Raw genomic sequence first — 16,775 nt, 5'->3', positions numbered from 1 at the left:
TAGTATCGACATATATCGATACTTCATATCGATACGCCCATCCCTAGACAGCGACAACACTGTCTTTTCTAATGCAGCTCAACCAGGCCTCGCACCTTTTTTGCGTATTCTGTGGGCGTGAATTATTTAAATTAGTAACATTGTGACTTCATAAGATCCGGAAAAATCGCATTGTAGTCCAAATGAGTCGTTCGTTGTAGTTCTTGAGAAGGGGATTCTGTTACATAAAATATCTCCCTTTGGAGTGGACTTTTTTTTATGCTCAAACAGCAACATTACACACTAACTAAAATTAAAAAGGTGAAAAAGCAGGACCCGTAACATACAGGATATGTTAACACTATGAAGTCTTCAATCGTCTCACTGTCCCAAGCTTCAGACTCTTTTCCATGGGTGACAGGTATTTTAGTGTTATGAAATTCCCTGTGGTAAAATCTCCATAAAATCACACCCATCTTAAATTTTAAGGCACAATTAAATACATCTTTAGACAAAGCATCTTCTCTCACTTCCTCCATCCACCGATTTATTTTGTTATTGTTCCATTAGTTTCAGTCTGCAGTGTTAATTTATGGTCTTTTTTCTCTGCTCAACTCTGTGTTCTGTAATGTTTGTTTTTCTTAAATGTTTATTTATAAATCACGTTTCTTAGTTTTCTTATTGTTTTCTCTTTATCCTTGTCAAGTGACTTCGAGTGAAAGAAATATATAAATTGTAGAATGATTTAATGTAAAAATAAAACTATTATTATACCATTAACAATATAGTGTGATCTGTATTGGTTGACGTCTCAAACCAGCTTCTGTAATGTTCTCTGTAAATGTTATTGTGCAATGTAAAGTTCAAACCACCTAAATCTTTTTAGTTTGGGAAAAATATCGTATTCATATAATGGCAACTTTTCCATGACTCCTTTAGTTCACTGGGTTATGCATTGTAGTATGCTAGATCTACAACCTTCTGTGTACGTGTGAATGTGTTGCAGGGGGCGCGCTTGGGAACTCGGTTTGCTGGGTGTTTTTTTTTTTGCTGTGACTTTCATTTGTAGCAGCAGGGAGAGACGCGGACGGGATAGTGCTCGAAATCACCGTGACCCGGAACCGAGCAACTTCCGAACAGTCACATTCCAAGAATATTTGGAGCCGCTAGCATGAACTAAACACACCGGGGCGGTTCGTTTTTGAGTATCCGCGTGCACGTTCGACTTTATTGGTTTACTTTCCATTTTGAATTGTTGCAAGAAAACTAGACCGCCTTGAATCACAGGCAGGCAAGCCAGGGAAAGCAGAAGTCTCAAGTCGCCTCGGGTGCTCGTTCTGCAGGCATGTCGCAGAAAGAAAGACCCACTTTCTATCGACAGGAGGTCAACAAGACGATATGGGAGGTCCCCGTGCGATATCAGAACTTGTCTCCCGTCGGCTCTGGTGCATACGGAACAGTTTGGTAAATATCTATCTGTTGTTTCTATGGCGGAACGATGTGTCCCATTCATTCTTACGGGCCCGTACAGCATTGCTCTGCGTTAGCAAACTTGCTAATAAGACCAAAGTCCGTGGTTTGTTATGCAAGAGGGATTGCTAGTCACAAAAAGCGGGGTTTAAGTAATTGTAGGGTTGCAAAGTGTTTTAACGTGTGTGATTACGCTTTATAAACATTTAAAGTCTCGTATGTTGCAAATGCCACCTCGCGTGCACGCACGCGTGCCACTTCAGTTCCAAAGTGAAGCTTTGCGGTGGACGGGCAACGTGATGCACAAGTCGAAGAGATGAACGCGATAAACGGCAAAGTTGTTTATCTTTTAAACGGTGGTCATTTTTTTAAATGATACATAACCACACGTTTCTTTATTCGCCCTATTTAGGGGTGTTGGGTGGTCTTAATGAGGACATCTGGTGGGATCTGTCCTGAATGAGGTCACCCACAGATGATGCACCATGACTTTGTCTTAACGAAGGGAGCTGCCGTTTTTGGGCAGGTAACTCGATCGGTTTTGAAACGCAACCGATGAGTCAGAGCTGCGTGTAATTTCACGGCTGTTGTCAGTGAATCATGGCACTTATTTTTTTCTCGTTTACTTGTAGTAACACCCAGGACTAGGTGTAGAAAACCTCACAGGGCTTGTCGTTTGTTATTATCTTAATCTCGTGATTGATTCATCTATATTGCTCGTTTGGTTTCGATGAGGAAGTTTGTTGGTGGTTCTGTGCTGTTTCCTGACACTCACTGTTGAATTTATGATTCACTTAAAGATGCTTTCATTAATTTGTATTAAAGCATTATAGGCAAATAAATAAATCAACCAACCACACTTTTGAGAAAAATCATTCAAATTATAATATACACAAGGTGTAGACCCACTCCAGTCTGAATATGCTATGTAGAGCAAGTGAGCAGCGATGTTGACATCACATGACTAACATATCATCGACTAAAAAACTAAAAGGAACGAAACAAAATATGCATAAACCGCTTGGCCCTGAGTATAAAGTCCAGAACTTATAAATTATTATTATTATATTGGGACGTGAGCTAAACATAAGAGAGAGTTCACACAAAAATGTAAATTCTGTCATTATTTATTCACCCTGTATGAATTTCTGTCTTGTGCTGAACGCAAAAGAAGATATTTTTTAAGAAATTAGGCAACCATACAGTTTCCGGTCCCCATTGACTTCCATAGTATTTTACTATTGTTATTTTTTAGTTACTATTTCCAGCAACTGTTTGGTTACCCACATTCTTCAAAATATCTTCTTGTGTTAAACAGAAGAAAGAACTTCATGCAGGTTTAGTACAAATTGAGGGTGAGTAAATAAGGACAGAATTTTCATTTTTGGGTGAACTCTCCCTTTAAGGCTAAACTTTGATATTTCTGCAGCACTAGTGCCACCAAATGGAATTAAACAAAATGATTGTTTTCAAACAGTTTTCCCGAAACACATTGCTATTAATTGATTGGACCATTGGTAGAGACTGTTGTCGTGCTCAAACAAGCACTGCAGTGTTTTGAAAAACCGACGCACTGTTTTTAGGGAAATCAACCTACAAATGGTTTACTTGTGTGCATATTAATGTGGAATTCAAGAATTGTTGTGATCTGTAACGTTGATTATGACAGAATGATTTTCTGAAGAAATGGGATCTTGTTTTATCCAGTCATATTTGTACACATCTAAAGAGTTCTTTGGTTTCTTCCTTAAACTCAAAACAAGTGTTACCTCACTCTTTAATGTTTGCAAATGGTTTGCAGAAAGGTCTCTGTCTCTTAAACCGACAGGTGTTTGAAGGCCAGGCTCATTTTCTAAATTATTCCTCCTCAGGGTAGACAGGTTGTTTATGCTCCAAAGTGACTGTTAGAAATTGCGATGCTAGGCAACCGTGCTATCTAGATTATGTTTCATGGGCCCCCTTATTGTGTCTGTGTAATTGAATATCTGATGAACAGATTGCATTGGGTTGAAGTGCCAGGCTCATCTCTCAGCCTGTGCAGTGTTTTCAAAAAAGCCGAGCACTGAGATTTTCTTTGATAAGATCTATCAGGTCTCTCGGTCAAGTTATATGTATAAAATATCCAATGTGTCTTGAAAGGTTGTATCATTATCATCTCAGTTAGGTGGTCTACTACATTGCATGCGGTGGGCTATGTCTGTCAAATTATTAAACACTTTGTCCTTGTAAAGGTACTTTATCATTGGTTGCAATAGATATGTTTTACCCTTTAGTTCCGTCTCTAAACATTGGTGGTTACTTGCATGAGGAAGTGAGAATCTGACCAGCTTTTGTTTCAGTCTAAAATGTATGGCAAGTTATTTTAATACCTTCATGCTGCTGACTCTTCCAACCGTGTTTAACTTTGGTCCTGTTGTAGCATGTTGGCATTTCAGTTGTGCAACAAAGTGTGACGGCATACTTGAATCATGTCCTTCTGTTTTTTTCAGCTCTGCATATGATGAAAAGACAGGTTTGAAGGTCGCCGTGAAGAAGCTGTCAAGACCATTTCAGTCCATCATCCATGCCAAGCGGACGTACAGGGAATTACGGCTACTCAAGCATATGAAACATGAGAATGTGAGTTTGGATCCCTGGTATTATCAAACTGACAAGGCCAATATGCAGAGTAGCGGTTGGTAATCCTAATGGTTAAAGGCTTAGTTCACCCAAATATTAAAAATTAGTCATTTATTTGCTCACCCTCATTTTCCTCCAAACCAGTTTTTCCTCTCTTCGATGGAGCACAAAAGAAGATTTATTGCAGACATGCATTCGTTTCATAAGGAGTAGAGCTGCACGATTAATCGCTAAAAGATTGTGGTCTTGATTTAAACACCCACGCAATATTATTCCTGAATGACAGCAATTAGTCTAGATGTCTATTTGACAAGTACGATCACAGCAAACATTCAGATCTGCACTGGTGCTTCTGCTGAACCAGAGAGGGCAGTTGTCATGTATAGGTATGAAACGGCTTCACAAACAACTTTCAACCACAAAGTATCATTATTTCGTGCGTTTCAATAATTCAAATGATCATAGAAGTACTGGGATAAAAGTTTATAGTTCGGATCTAAACACTGATGTCTACGGTAGCGATTAAAATACAGTAAATCACCTTTTGAAACGAACAACTAGGGCTGCCACTAACGATTGTTTTGATAATCGATTAGTTGGCCGATTATTTTTCCGATTAATTGGGTTAAAAAAAGCCAAAAACACACTATTCCACATCCTGCCCAATGCTATCCTTCAAACAAACTTGTCAGCTGAGGGTTATGAAAACATACATATAGTATATAACTTACAAAAATGAACCATGGTTTTACAACGAATAAAAACAAAACCACAAATTAACCATGGTTTTGCTTCAATCCATAGTTTAACTATATGGTATTTGTGTGGTTATACAAATGGTAATCAAAACGCCAAAAACATGGTTTTATTATAATAAAACCACATTTAATTTTTGTATATGTGTCATACATTGTGCAAAAAAAGTTACTATGCAAAAGGACAGTTTAAATCCCTAAATTAAAATGGTATTAAAAAAAACACACACACTAACTGAGTGTTACCAGATAAGAGGAATGTTCTGGAGGAACTCGCACACATTCACTATGGACAAAGTAACCTGTTACTGTAATTTCTTTATCCTTTAAATAGGCTAAACATCTTGCATTTAAATATTTAATTACACGCTGTTATCCCTTTACAGTTACTACTCTCATAAAATACTTGAATTACATGCTGACCTTTAAACCTAAATTTAGCGTCCAACAGTAGTTATTTCATCTAAATGAATGTTTTTGCGCTGAATGTGAATTGTCTCCCTCTCAACTGCGTTCTGGCTTGTTTGATGCGCTTGCGCGCAGTCGCCGCTGGCTCAGTGGAGTTTGAAGCTTAATGCAGACTGTCAGGACACGCTTTCATGCAAAATGGAAATACTTGCGTGAATTAGTAACATTTACAGATAAGGATATAACCTGTAAAATGAAAGTTTTGTCCTGAGGACGCACACGCATCTGTCAAAGCGCATGACAGGGTATGTTAAACGCTAATGCATTCGCTTGAAGCTTAAAATTTTTTTTTTTTTTTTTTTTGTAATTTGGCACGACTGGTGGAAGTTGGTGGTAGACCCGACTAATCGATAATGAGAATAGTTGTCGATTATTTTCATTATCAATTATTATCAACTAGTTGTTGCAGCACTACTAACAACAATTCAAGTAAAGATTGTATCGATTACACCAGTAGTTGGTGACAAATGACTGTTAAAAAATGGATTTGTCATTCATTCAAAAATGCGGATTCCTTCTTGTCGGGCTATCACCAGACCAAGCTCAATTTAAGATTGAACATTGGTCTGGGGAGTCTGCTTTGTATTTTCGGACCCACTTTATATTAGGTGGCCTTAACTACTATGTACTAACATTTTAATTAATCATTTTATACAATGCACTTATTGTGTTCATACATGTCTTTACATTGTACTTACATTTTTAAATATACCTGTGTGTAATTACATTGTAATTCATTTATGTAGTTACATTTGTAATTATACTGTTGACCCTTACACCTCACCCTACCCTTAAACTTACCCATACCACCATATCTGTCCCTAACCCTACCCATATCCCACCTCAATATCAGCAAAAGTGTTTTGCAATACAATATAAACACATTAAGTACATTGTACTTATTTTTCGATGTAAGTACATAGTAGTTAAGGCCACCTAATATAAAGTGGGGCCGTATTTTCTACTGCACAAGAGGCGTGATCAACGAGCATAATTTAAATGACTCTGTACGCAATTGGATAGTCCTTCAACCAATCAGACAGTATAGAGGCGTGATCAACGGGCATCGATCCATCGCTTCTCTATCCATTGTGTTAAACCCGCCAATAGCGCGCCAGGTGGATAAGCCAGTGTGTGATTGGTTCCCGCAAATGTGTAACAGACGCAGGATAAATGAATGTACAGGTTTCCAGCCTGAGCTGCAGGGCGAAATCAAATCGTCTGCAGATCAGGCTGGGTTTACCCAGTCTAGATTCCTTCAGTAATGACACAAGGGAAGTCATTGAGTCAATTAATCATTTTATCAACCCTTTTTTAAATAATTAATTCAATTTAAAGGGTTAGTTCACCCAAAAATGAAAATTCTGTCATTAATTACTCACCCTCATGTCGTTGGACACCCGTAAGACCTCCGTTCATATTCGGAACACAAATGAAGATATTTTTGTTGAAAGCTGATGGCTGAGAAAGGCTTCAGACAGGCCTCCATTGGCATTCAGTACATTGACACTTCCAAGATCCATGAAAGGCACTTAAAACGTCGTTACAAAGTCTATCTCACCACAGTGGCTCTACAATAATCTTACAATGCGACGACAATAGTTTTTGTGCGCAAAAAAAAATCAAAATAACACCTTTTTCCAACTTGTTCTCGACTTCCGTGTATGCCTCCACGACGCATGCGCGAGAATATGACGTAGCGCCGGTGTTCGGGAATCCATGAAATACACACTTAAGCCCCATTTTGAGCACTACGCCGAGACCTAAAGCACGATCAATGTAGAATTCAACAGCTTAGACACGCGCGTCTTCCTCTGATCGTAAACAAATCGCTTCTGGGTCATATGTCCGAATGCCGGATCTGCGTCATATTCTCGCGCATGCGTCGTGGAGGCATACACGGAAGTCGAGAACAAGTTGGAAAAAGGTGTTATTTTGATTTTTTTTTTGCGCACAAAAACTATTGTCGTCGCATTGTAAGATTATTGTAGAGCCACTGTGGTGAGATAGACTTTGTAACGACGTTTTAAGTGCCTTTCATGGATCTTGGAAGTGTCAATGTACTGAATGCAAATGGAGGCCTGTCTTTCTCAGCCATCAGCTTTCAACTAAAATATCTTCATTTGTGTTCCGAATATGAACGGAGGTCTTACGGGTGTCGAACGACATAAGGGTGAGTAATTAATGACAGAATTTTCATTTTTGGGTGAACTAACCCTTTAATCAAATATTTTTAAATAGACTGCAGCAATTGACATTTTGTCAGAACCTCTAGTACAGTTGTTCTGCATCCTTTTGTGGCCCAAAATTCATGACACAAAAAAAATCTCAAACTCACAGTTTTTATTAAACTAAAACATGTTAAGTTTGTTCAGTTTGACCTCTTTTCGTCGGACCGAATTTCGTCTGTTTGGTCCGGACCGTGGTACGGGGGAGGTTTCACACCTGTAATTTTGATTCGGACCAAACTGAAAAGTCTGAAAATCCGGACCAAACAAGGCAGGTGTGAAAGTGCCCTAAATGTATATTTAATTTACACTTTGAAGACTATGTAGTGTTTTTTAATATACGTTTGATTACTTTATACAATTGATGTAGTATTTCTTATTTCTAGTGCTTGAAGTTTTTCAGTTTGGTCTATTTCATTTGTGTCTTTGTTTTTCTATTTACTTGTAATTAGTTTCTTTGTTCTTATTTTATCACTGACTGTTTACTTGTCTTCATTAAGCTTGAGGTTTATTTTTACTTAAGCTAGTAATGGTTTTTTTGTGAAATGGAAGTTGGTGACACGAATTATGAAATTTCAATGGTTTCAAAACATTTGATATAACCCATTTAAAGCAAAAATATCTATTTTGTGATGTATATCGTTATCGTGAAATAAAATGACTCATATTCTGGTCATATCACGCACCTATTCTGGAACATCGTGTTTTTCTCACTGGATCCTTGAAAACTCAGAACATCAGAATTTCAGCAGCCCTCCTCTGCTATAAGATTTAGCCATTATTCTGTCTGTCAGATTCAAACGGGTATTAAACCCATGGTAATTCCTCTCACTTTTCTCTTATCTTTGAATTGAATTTGGTGTATTCTGTCTGACAGGAAATTCTAGAACTTCTGCTGTGGTAATTCTAGATTTACCTGTCAGTTTATGTAATAAAATCTTAATGCAATACTGCAATAATGTACATGCAGTACTAAATGATCCTGATTTGTATTCTTTGCACTTTGTGCTTGCAGGTGATCGGCCTGCTGGATGTTTTCACACCTGCCACCTCCCTGGAGGAGTTTAATGATGTGTGAGTCAGACAATTTCGTTTTCTTCCTCTGAGATGTTATTCACTGGTTTGATTAAAATAATTTGTTTTCTTTTGTTATGAATAAGACTGTACTTCATGTAAGTGTTAATTAAACTGGAGGACGTAGTCTTGTAAGCTAGCTCGGAGGATGAGGGCAGAAATCATATTCCCGGATGAGCTAATCCATGGGCGTCGGAAGCAAAAAAATGTGGGCGGGTCCAAATTGTTTTACTGGAGTAGATGCCATTTACATTAAGTGCAAATAGCTCGCCTTGTTTACTAAGCGCCTGGTTGTGACAGACAAAATTATGGAAGACACAAAATTGCTTAAGGTGGTAATAGTGTAATGCATATCCACCTTTTGACAAACCCAATCTACTCCCTTTTCTTATCACATATCAGATGTGAAAGGCATTTATTTTCAATAAAAATGAAGAAAATATTCGAAAAGTGGAATAAAGCATCTAACGTGTTTAATAGATAAAGTGTTAATCGGTTAGGGGTATGTGAACAGATATGCACTGAGTTAGAGACGGTAAAAGTGAGTGGGTCCAATATCATTGGTCTTAAAAAGTGGGTGGGTCTTGTCTCACCCTTATACAATGGTTCCGACGCCCATGACACGTTACTGTAGTATAAAGCAGGGTGGGGCTGAAAGCCGTTTGAGTGGAATGAGGACGCCGGAGTGATTGCTAATGAGAGACAAACGTGACGCATGCTCAGAACAGTGGAGCTTTTATTATGCCGCAAACCGCTTTTGCTTCTTCCAGTCATGCGTATGTGGGGTAACGCAGCACCATTTTATCATATTAGATACATTTGAGTTTGTTGAAAGTTATGTTATAATGCTACTCTGCTTTCACTTTACGGCTACTATGAGACGCTTGTTGCACACTGCAGTAAGCTAGATCAATATTAGGCCCGGTAAAACATGGTATTCGCGGTAAATCGAGGGTAACATGGGTAAGATGTCATTAACACACGGACACGGTTTGTGTCCTGGTTAAAATAGCTTATTTCATCCTGTTTTAAACAATCTTGAAAACATTTTGGATAATGCAAGTACGCAAGTCAACAAAATATATAACATTGTGGTAGTGGTTTTTGGATATTTTCATCCAAAAATCTTACATATTGTGCCTTTAATGCTGCTCTTTTTAGAATCCTTTCTGAAAAAAATATATCATGGTTTTCATAAAAATGTTAAGCGGCACAGCACCAACTTGAGCACCAATTCAGCATATTAGAATGTTTTCTGAAGCATCATGAGACACTTAAGACTGGAGGAATGATGCTGAAAATTGTGCTTTGCCATCACAGGAATAAATTACATTTTAAAATATATTAAAAAAGACAACAGTTTAAACAAATTTACTGATGGCAAACATTTGAACGGAAGAGCAAATTCATTAAAAAATACATTTTATTTCAGACAGATGGGCAAAATGTCTTAAAGGAAAAGTCTGTGTTATTTTTAGCTTGATATCTGTGGACAGCATATTTTCCATGCTGTCGATTACCACAGAAAACAATTGACTTTTCCTTCTTTAGTAATAATGAATGATTTATTTTTTTTATTTTTTGCAATTGCAAGCCTGGCAGGAACTTGTGAAGTTACATTGGTAATCTGAAGTTTATTTGCCTAGAAAATTAGTCTGTATTGAAAAGATTTTGACTTTGACAAAGCATGCCAAAAATAGAACGACATGTCCACCAGCTGTAAAATGGCACACTGCATCAGATGCTTCCTGTTGATTATAATTAGTGATATATTTATTTATTTATTTATACGCCTTGACTTTCTTTAGTACGGCTTTAATATTATCACTCCTGTGTTTTGTCCTAATATTTCATATACTAAACAGAATAATGCATTATTTATCTTGTGCCCTTTGTTAGGTGATTATAAGCATGCTTTCAGGCTTTCATGGTTTTATGGAGCTTCGGGTTTCCACAGAGACAGAGCTTTTTGTACTGCCTGGCTCCAGCCTAGCAGCCGTTGGTTAGTGGGGAATGCTAAGGATACAGCCAGGTTGTAAAAGCAGAAGCTGCTGTGACTTAACATCAATTCTGCTTCCAAAAATAGACCTGACGCACACTGATAGATGTGGGGCATTTGCACTCCTTTCACTACTGAAACTAGCCGAAATGTTTGTGTGGCGACTTAACTCCAGACCTCCAGGCTCTTCCAAGAAATATACACATTCTCAGTTGACAGTATGTAAATGCATGTGTTTTTGGTGTCTGAATCAGTTTGCTTCAGTTTTTCCATTGCCTGTGTGTCGAAGTGATGTATATTTGTTTATTGTCTCTAATCTGTGTTTCCCCCCCCTAAATCTTTGTGGGGTGGGATGTATTTGTTGATTTATCTCTAATGCCAAGTGTGTCTATTGGGTGGAGAGTGTTTCTGGGATTAAGTATGGCTTATTTTAAGCTCTGTTGTGTGTCGTATCGCAGTGGCTCTGTTGTGACCTGTAGCTCCACCCTCTTGCTAAGAGTCAGTGCTTATGTACCCTCGGCTGTGGGTTATCGTGAGTTGTTTGTGTGTGAGGTTAATAAAATCTGATGTCAGTGTGCCTGATTAAACTGAGAGGCCAGTCAGGTTCAGTGGTCAATATAATTCAGTTTAAAATCAGCTAAATGAAAGGTTTGACTTATTTAAATTAACCCTCACAACATTATTTCAGTTCTACCTTTGTGACCACTTGAGTATGACAGTCCTTAAAGGGTTAGTTCACCCAAAAATGAAAATTCTGTCATTAATTATTCACCCTCATGTCGTTCGACACCCATAAGACCGCCGTTCAAATTAAGATATTTTAGTTGAAAGCTGATGGCTGAGAAAGGCTTCAGATAGGCCTCCATTGGCATTCAGTACATTTACACTCCCAAGACCCATAAAAGGCACTTAAAACGTCGTTACAAAGTCCATCTCACCACAGTGCCTCTACAATAATTTTACGATGCGACGACAATAGTTTTTGTGTGCAAAAAAATCAAAATAACGACTTTATTCAACCTCTTCTTGTCTTCCGTGTGTGCCTCCACGATGCATGCGCGAGAATATGACGTAGCGCCGGGTTTCGGGAATCCATGAAATGCACACTTTAACCCCATTTTGAGAACTACGCCGAGACCTAAAGCATGATCAATGTAGAATTCAACAGCTTAGATACGCGCGTCTTCCTCTGCTTGTAAACAAATCGCTTCTGGGTCATGTGTCCGAACGCCGGATCTGCGTCATATTCTCGCACATGCGTCGTGGAGGCACACACGGAAGACAAGAACAAGTTGGATAAAGGTGTTATTTTGATTTTTTTTAAACTATTGTCGTCGCATCGTAAAATTATTGTAGAGGCACTGTGGTGAGATGGACTTTGTAACGACGTTTTAAGTGCCTTTTATGGGTCTTGGGAGTGTAAATGTACTGAATGCCAATGGAGGCCTATCTGAAGCCTTTCTCAGCCATCAGCTTTCAACAAAAATATCTTCATTTGTGTTCCAAAGATGAACGGAGGTCTTACGGGTGTCAAATGACATGAGGGTGAGTAATTAATGACAGAATTTTCATTTTTGGGTGAACTAACCCTTTAAGTAAAAATGTGCATTTATAATTTTATATATACGGTAAGATAAAGTCCATTAAGCTCGCCAAGACTGCATTTATTTTATCAAAAATAAAGTAAAAACAATAATATTGAAAAATAGACAACAGTTGTGCTGCTTAATAGTTTTGTGGAAACAATTTTTTATCATCAATTTTTTGATGACTAAAAAAATAGAATATTAGAAATTTAATTATTTTATTGACTTTAATTATTAAATTGTTTATTTAATTAATTTAAATTAAAGTTATATGAATTGATTAATAGAAAGTTCAAAAATAACAGCATTTATCTAAATCAAAGAGGAATAAATATAGTGCAACATATGTGAAACTCTGCCTAGTGGTTGTTGTATTATTGACCTGTAGGACATTGATTTAATGCCCCAAAAATAAATATAAGTCAATAAGTATTTATTCACTATCGTATGGAAAACAATATTGTGAAATATTAATTATATATGATTTAAACAGCACAACCCTAGTTTATATCTCCCTTTAATTTCCTGTTTCCTCTCTCACAGTCCCAACAGTAAACATTGAAATATGTGCAAGCAGCTTTGCCGGTATATTTTAGCAGGAAAACTGATCCAGTGGTACATCTTGATGTTGACAGTAGTTAGTTTTTCAGCTCCATGGCCAACATTTGTGTTAAGTTGTTGCTTCATTTTGGAAGCACAGTCTTCCAGTCAAGCGAACCAGATTAGCGCATTTTGTCAAAAGAGAACTAAATGTTCCCTACATTTCACGTTGTGCAGTCCTAACACCAAGTTAAACAGTTGGCAGGAGAATAACATTCTTCTTGTTTTCTGATTGGCAGGTACCTGGTGACTCATCTTATGGGCGCTGACCTAAATAATATTGTGAAGTGTCAGAAGCTGACCGATGATCATGTTCAGTTCCTTATTTACCAGATCCTGCGAGGGCTCAAGGTGAAACTGCACTTTTCAATCCCGTAACGAATACAAAAAGGAATTTCATGTCTTAAAGCTGATGTAAATCAAATAAAAATAACAATGAACTGTAAAAAGTATTATGTGCGGGACAATTTTGAAATGGTATCCAGAAAATATCCAGATATTTATTTGACCTATTTTAGTGTAAACCTTACATAACTCCTTTTCTCTTTTTCTTTTAATTCTACTAGTACATCCATTCGGCCGACATAATTCACAGGGTAAGTGCTCACTTTGGGTATATGAGAAATGTTTCCCTCAAAAAATTCAGCGTGTGTTGCCCCTTGGAGCCAATTCTCCGTGGCATCACCATTTTACATGCTCAGACCTGCTTCTGTGTAAAGACTAAAACTAGAAATGAGTTCCGTCTTCAATGAAGAGTCTGTGTTATTTTCAGCTTCCATGCTGTCTATTACCACAGAAAATACTTATGACTCATTCCTACTTTAGTAATAATGAATGAAAAACATTTTTGCAATTACATGCCTGGCAGGAAATTGTTCAGTTATGTTGGCAATCTGAAGTTTATTTACTTAGAAAAGTAGTCCGTATTAAAAAGATTTTTACTTCGTTACAGCTCATATAACTACTGTTGTTTTAAAAAGTATTCAATTTTGTGAAATCATATTGCTTTAATAAAAATAGAATTGAAATTTGTCGGTAGTAAATGAAATGCAAAAAGATGTCACATTTGTATATTTAATTCATAAATTGCTGCAAATATTCCTTTAAAATGGTTGATGAATGTTATAAAGAGAAAGTAAAATAATATTCGCTTATTGTTTGGCAGGACTTGAAACCCAGTAATCTGGCAGTAAATGAAGACTGTGAACTTAAGGTGAGTGTCATATTTTTTCAGTTATTATGCATTTGCTTGTGACATGGTTATTCATACTTTAATTGTTATTTACAGAATGTATTATTTCTCCCATCTGTTTTTTTTTCTTTTATATCTCAGATCCTTGACTTTGGCTTGGCTCGACACACAGATGATGAGATGACAGGATATGTTGCCACAAGGTGGTACCGCGCCCCAGAGATCATGCTCAACTGGATGCACTACAACATGACAGGTAACACAACTACACCCACATCTGATACAATACAATACAAATCAACTCATTTGGAGTTCATCACGCCATCAATGGAGAAAAAGGCTTTTTAGAACCAGATGGTGTACCTTTCCGTTCAAAAGTTGGAAATCATTTTTCCTTCTTTTATTTTTTTTAAAAGAAGGCTCACCAAGGCTGCATTAATTTGATCAAAATACAGTAAAACTGTAATATTGTGAAATATTACAATTTAAAATAGTGGTTTTCTATTTTAATATATTTTAAATTGTAATGTATTCCTGTGATGGCAAAGCTGAATTACTCCAGTCTTCAGTGTCACATGATCCTACAGAAATCATTCTAATATGCCCATTTGCTACTCAAGAAACATTTATTATTATTATCAATGTTGAATTCAATTGTGTGTACAAATTTTTTGGAAGCTGTGATAATTTTTTTCAGGAGTCTGATGAATAAAAAGTTCAAAAGAACAGCATTTATTAAAAAATAGAAATCTTTTGTAAAAATCAATTTCTTTACTGCCACTTTATTAGTTTAATGCATCCTTCATTATTAATAATAAAGGTTCTTTATTGACATTAGCATCCATCAAACCTTTCCATTGCACTAAAGGTTCTTTTTTAGTGGAAAAAGGTTCTTTATATTTTTTTTAAATATGTTTTATACTAAGAACCCCCCCCTGCAAAAACTCCCTTTTACCCTTTTAAAAGTGTTGCTGAATGGAAGTATTAATTTCTACAAAATAAATAAATAAATAATGACCCCAAACTTTTAAAGAGTAATTTTTTTTCAGCCCTCTGTGACAAGATAGCTGGGTTAGGAAACAAGAATGGGAACATGTGCTTGCTGCCTCTCCACTAATGTAGTTTCTTGATTTCTTTTCAGTGGACATTTGGTCAGTGGGCTGCATCATGGCTGAGCTGTTGACGGGCAGGACTCTCTTTCCTGGCACAGATCGTATCCTTTTCCTCTTGTTTCCCCCTCTATGACCTGCAGAACACACTCTGTAAATTGCACTAGAGCTCCAAGCCAGAAACGTCCATGATTTTGTGCTTTGTTTTTTAAGAGCGTATTTTGCTCTCATGCTGATTTTAAAAATGTTGGATACATGTTTTTTTTAACACCACATTACAATCTATTTTCTCTCTTTCTCTCGTTCTCGATTTTCCTGTCCTTGCAGTGTGTATGTGTGCTATGGCAGAAGCTGGCAGATCTGTCTGCCTCTCCTGTCTTACACTGACCTTTTGTCCCTTTCGCTTAAGCTCTGTTTTCAAGCTGTGCCCCAAGACGCAACAGTGATTTGAAGCATATATGATCCATCATTATGAGAACGCAATAAACTCCCTGCAGGAAATGACATGCCTCTCTCTTTCTCGCTCTTTTTTTATTTTTTTATTTCCAATGACAAATGTTGTTCACATTTCAGCACTTTCAGCATGTTTTTTCCCCCCCTGGGTTGCATATTTGATACTCTGTATCTTGAACGGCTGCCACTCTTAATGCTTCTGGCTCCACACGCCATGGAACAGAAATACTTGCCAAATATTTCCCCCCCTCTTACAGGCAGAGCACACCTGTGCGGCTACTTCTGACATGCTTTTGCTGGGCAAGCTGAAAATATTCAACTTGTGCTATTTTTACTAGCTTGCTCGTCTTTCCACAGATGTGACCAAAGCTTCTTTGCTTTCCTGTTCTTTAAGTACACATGAAACCAAAACGAGCGTTTCCTGCTTTGTGGCGTGTTCCTTGTTGAGCCACACTAGTTTTCCTTCATCTTGTGTTACTAGACATCGATCAGTTGAAGCTTATTATGCTTCTGGTTGGAACTCCAGGACCTGAGCTGTTAATGAAAATATCATCGGAGTCTGTGAGTTTGATATATTTAGGGAGAGTGCACTTGCTAAAAATGCCTGTGTGTTGATTTTCAAAGTGGAAAATCCATTTTAAGCTTGACAGCTGTGTTTTGAAATGGCTTTTTATCTGGTCCAGGCTGGACATATAATACCCTTCAAAAGTTTGGAGTCAGTACAATCTTTAAATATTTTTGAAAGTCTCTTATGCTCACCAAGGCTGCATTTGTTTGATCAAAATACAGTGATATTTTTAAGTATTATTACAATTTTAAAGAAACAGTTTTCTATTGTAATATATGTAATTTATTTCTTTTGGAAAATTTTATTTTTAGCAGCCATTACTCCACTCTTCAGTGTCACATGATCCTTCAGAAATCATTCTAATATGCTGAATATATATATATATATATATATATATATATATATATATATATATATATATATATATATATATATATATATATATATATATATATATATATATATAATATATAATATATAATATGAATGAACAGGAACAGTATTTATTTGAAATAAATTTTTTCCTTGCTGGAAAAATGTAATACTGTCTTTCAAAAAAGAAAAAAAGACCAAACATGGCCAAAAAGTTTGAAAACAGTTGTGTAAGCTGGTCTTTAACTGGTGCAAGCTGGGAGACTATCTTGGACCAGCTACAAAACTAGTTACCAGATGGTC

At 36.9% G+C, this 16,775-nt stretch overlaps 1 protein-coding gene across 3 annotated transcripts in view; it reads left to right on the top strand.

Annotated features, from left to right (window-relative positions):
• Window positions 1–916: 916 nt before the first annotated feature.
• mapk14a (mitogen-activated protein kinase 14a) overlaps window positions 917–16,775 on the top strand; it is an 18,370-nt gene continuing 2,511 nt past the window's right edge. Inside the window, exons 1-9 of one of the 3 annotated variants that reach the window (XM_079827266.1) lie at window positions 917–1,443; window positions 3,939–4,068; window positions 8,535–8,593; window positions 13,018–13,129; window positions 13,345–13,374; window positions 13,944–13,991; window positions 14,112–14,226; window positions 15,112–15,183; window positions 16,014–16,093. In XM_079827266.1, coding sequence (XP_079683392.1) covers window positions 1,325–1,443; window positions 3,939–4,068; window positions 8,535–8,593; window positions 13,018–13,129; window positions 13,345–13,374; window positions 13,944–13,991; window positions 14,112–14,226; window positions 15,112–15,183; window positions 16,014–16,093 — 765 coding nt within the window. In that variant the 5' untranslated portion in view covers window positions 917–1,324. Of the gene's footprint in view, window positions 1,444–3,938; window positions 4,069–8,534; window positions 8,594–13,017; window positions 13,130–13,344; window positions 13,375–13,943; window positions 13,992–14,111; window positions 14,227–15,111; window positions 15,184–16,013; window positions 16,287–16,775 lie in introns of those variants that run through there. The other 2 variants (XM_079827267.1, XM_079827265.1) reach the window with 2 other exon arrangements.

This window comes from Gobio gobio (genome assembly GCF_949357685.1).
Source record: "Gobio gobio genome assembly, chromosome: 10".
In the NCBI taxonomy this organism is placed as follows: domain Eukaryota; kingdom Metazoa; phylum Chordata; class Actinopteri; order Cypriniformes; family Gobionidae; genus Gobio; species Gobio gobio.
The sequence above is the reverse complement of the archived record's forward strand: the minus strand, read 5'-3'. Positions and strand labels throughout refer to the sequence as shown.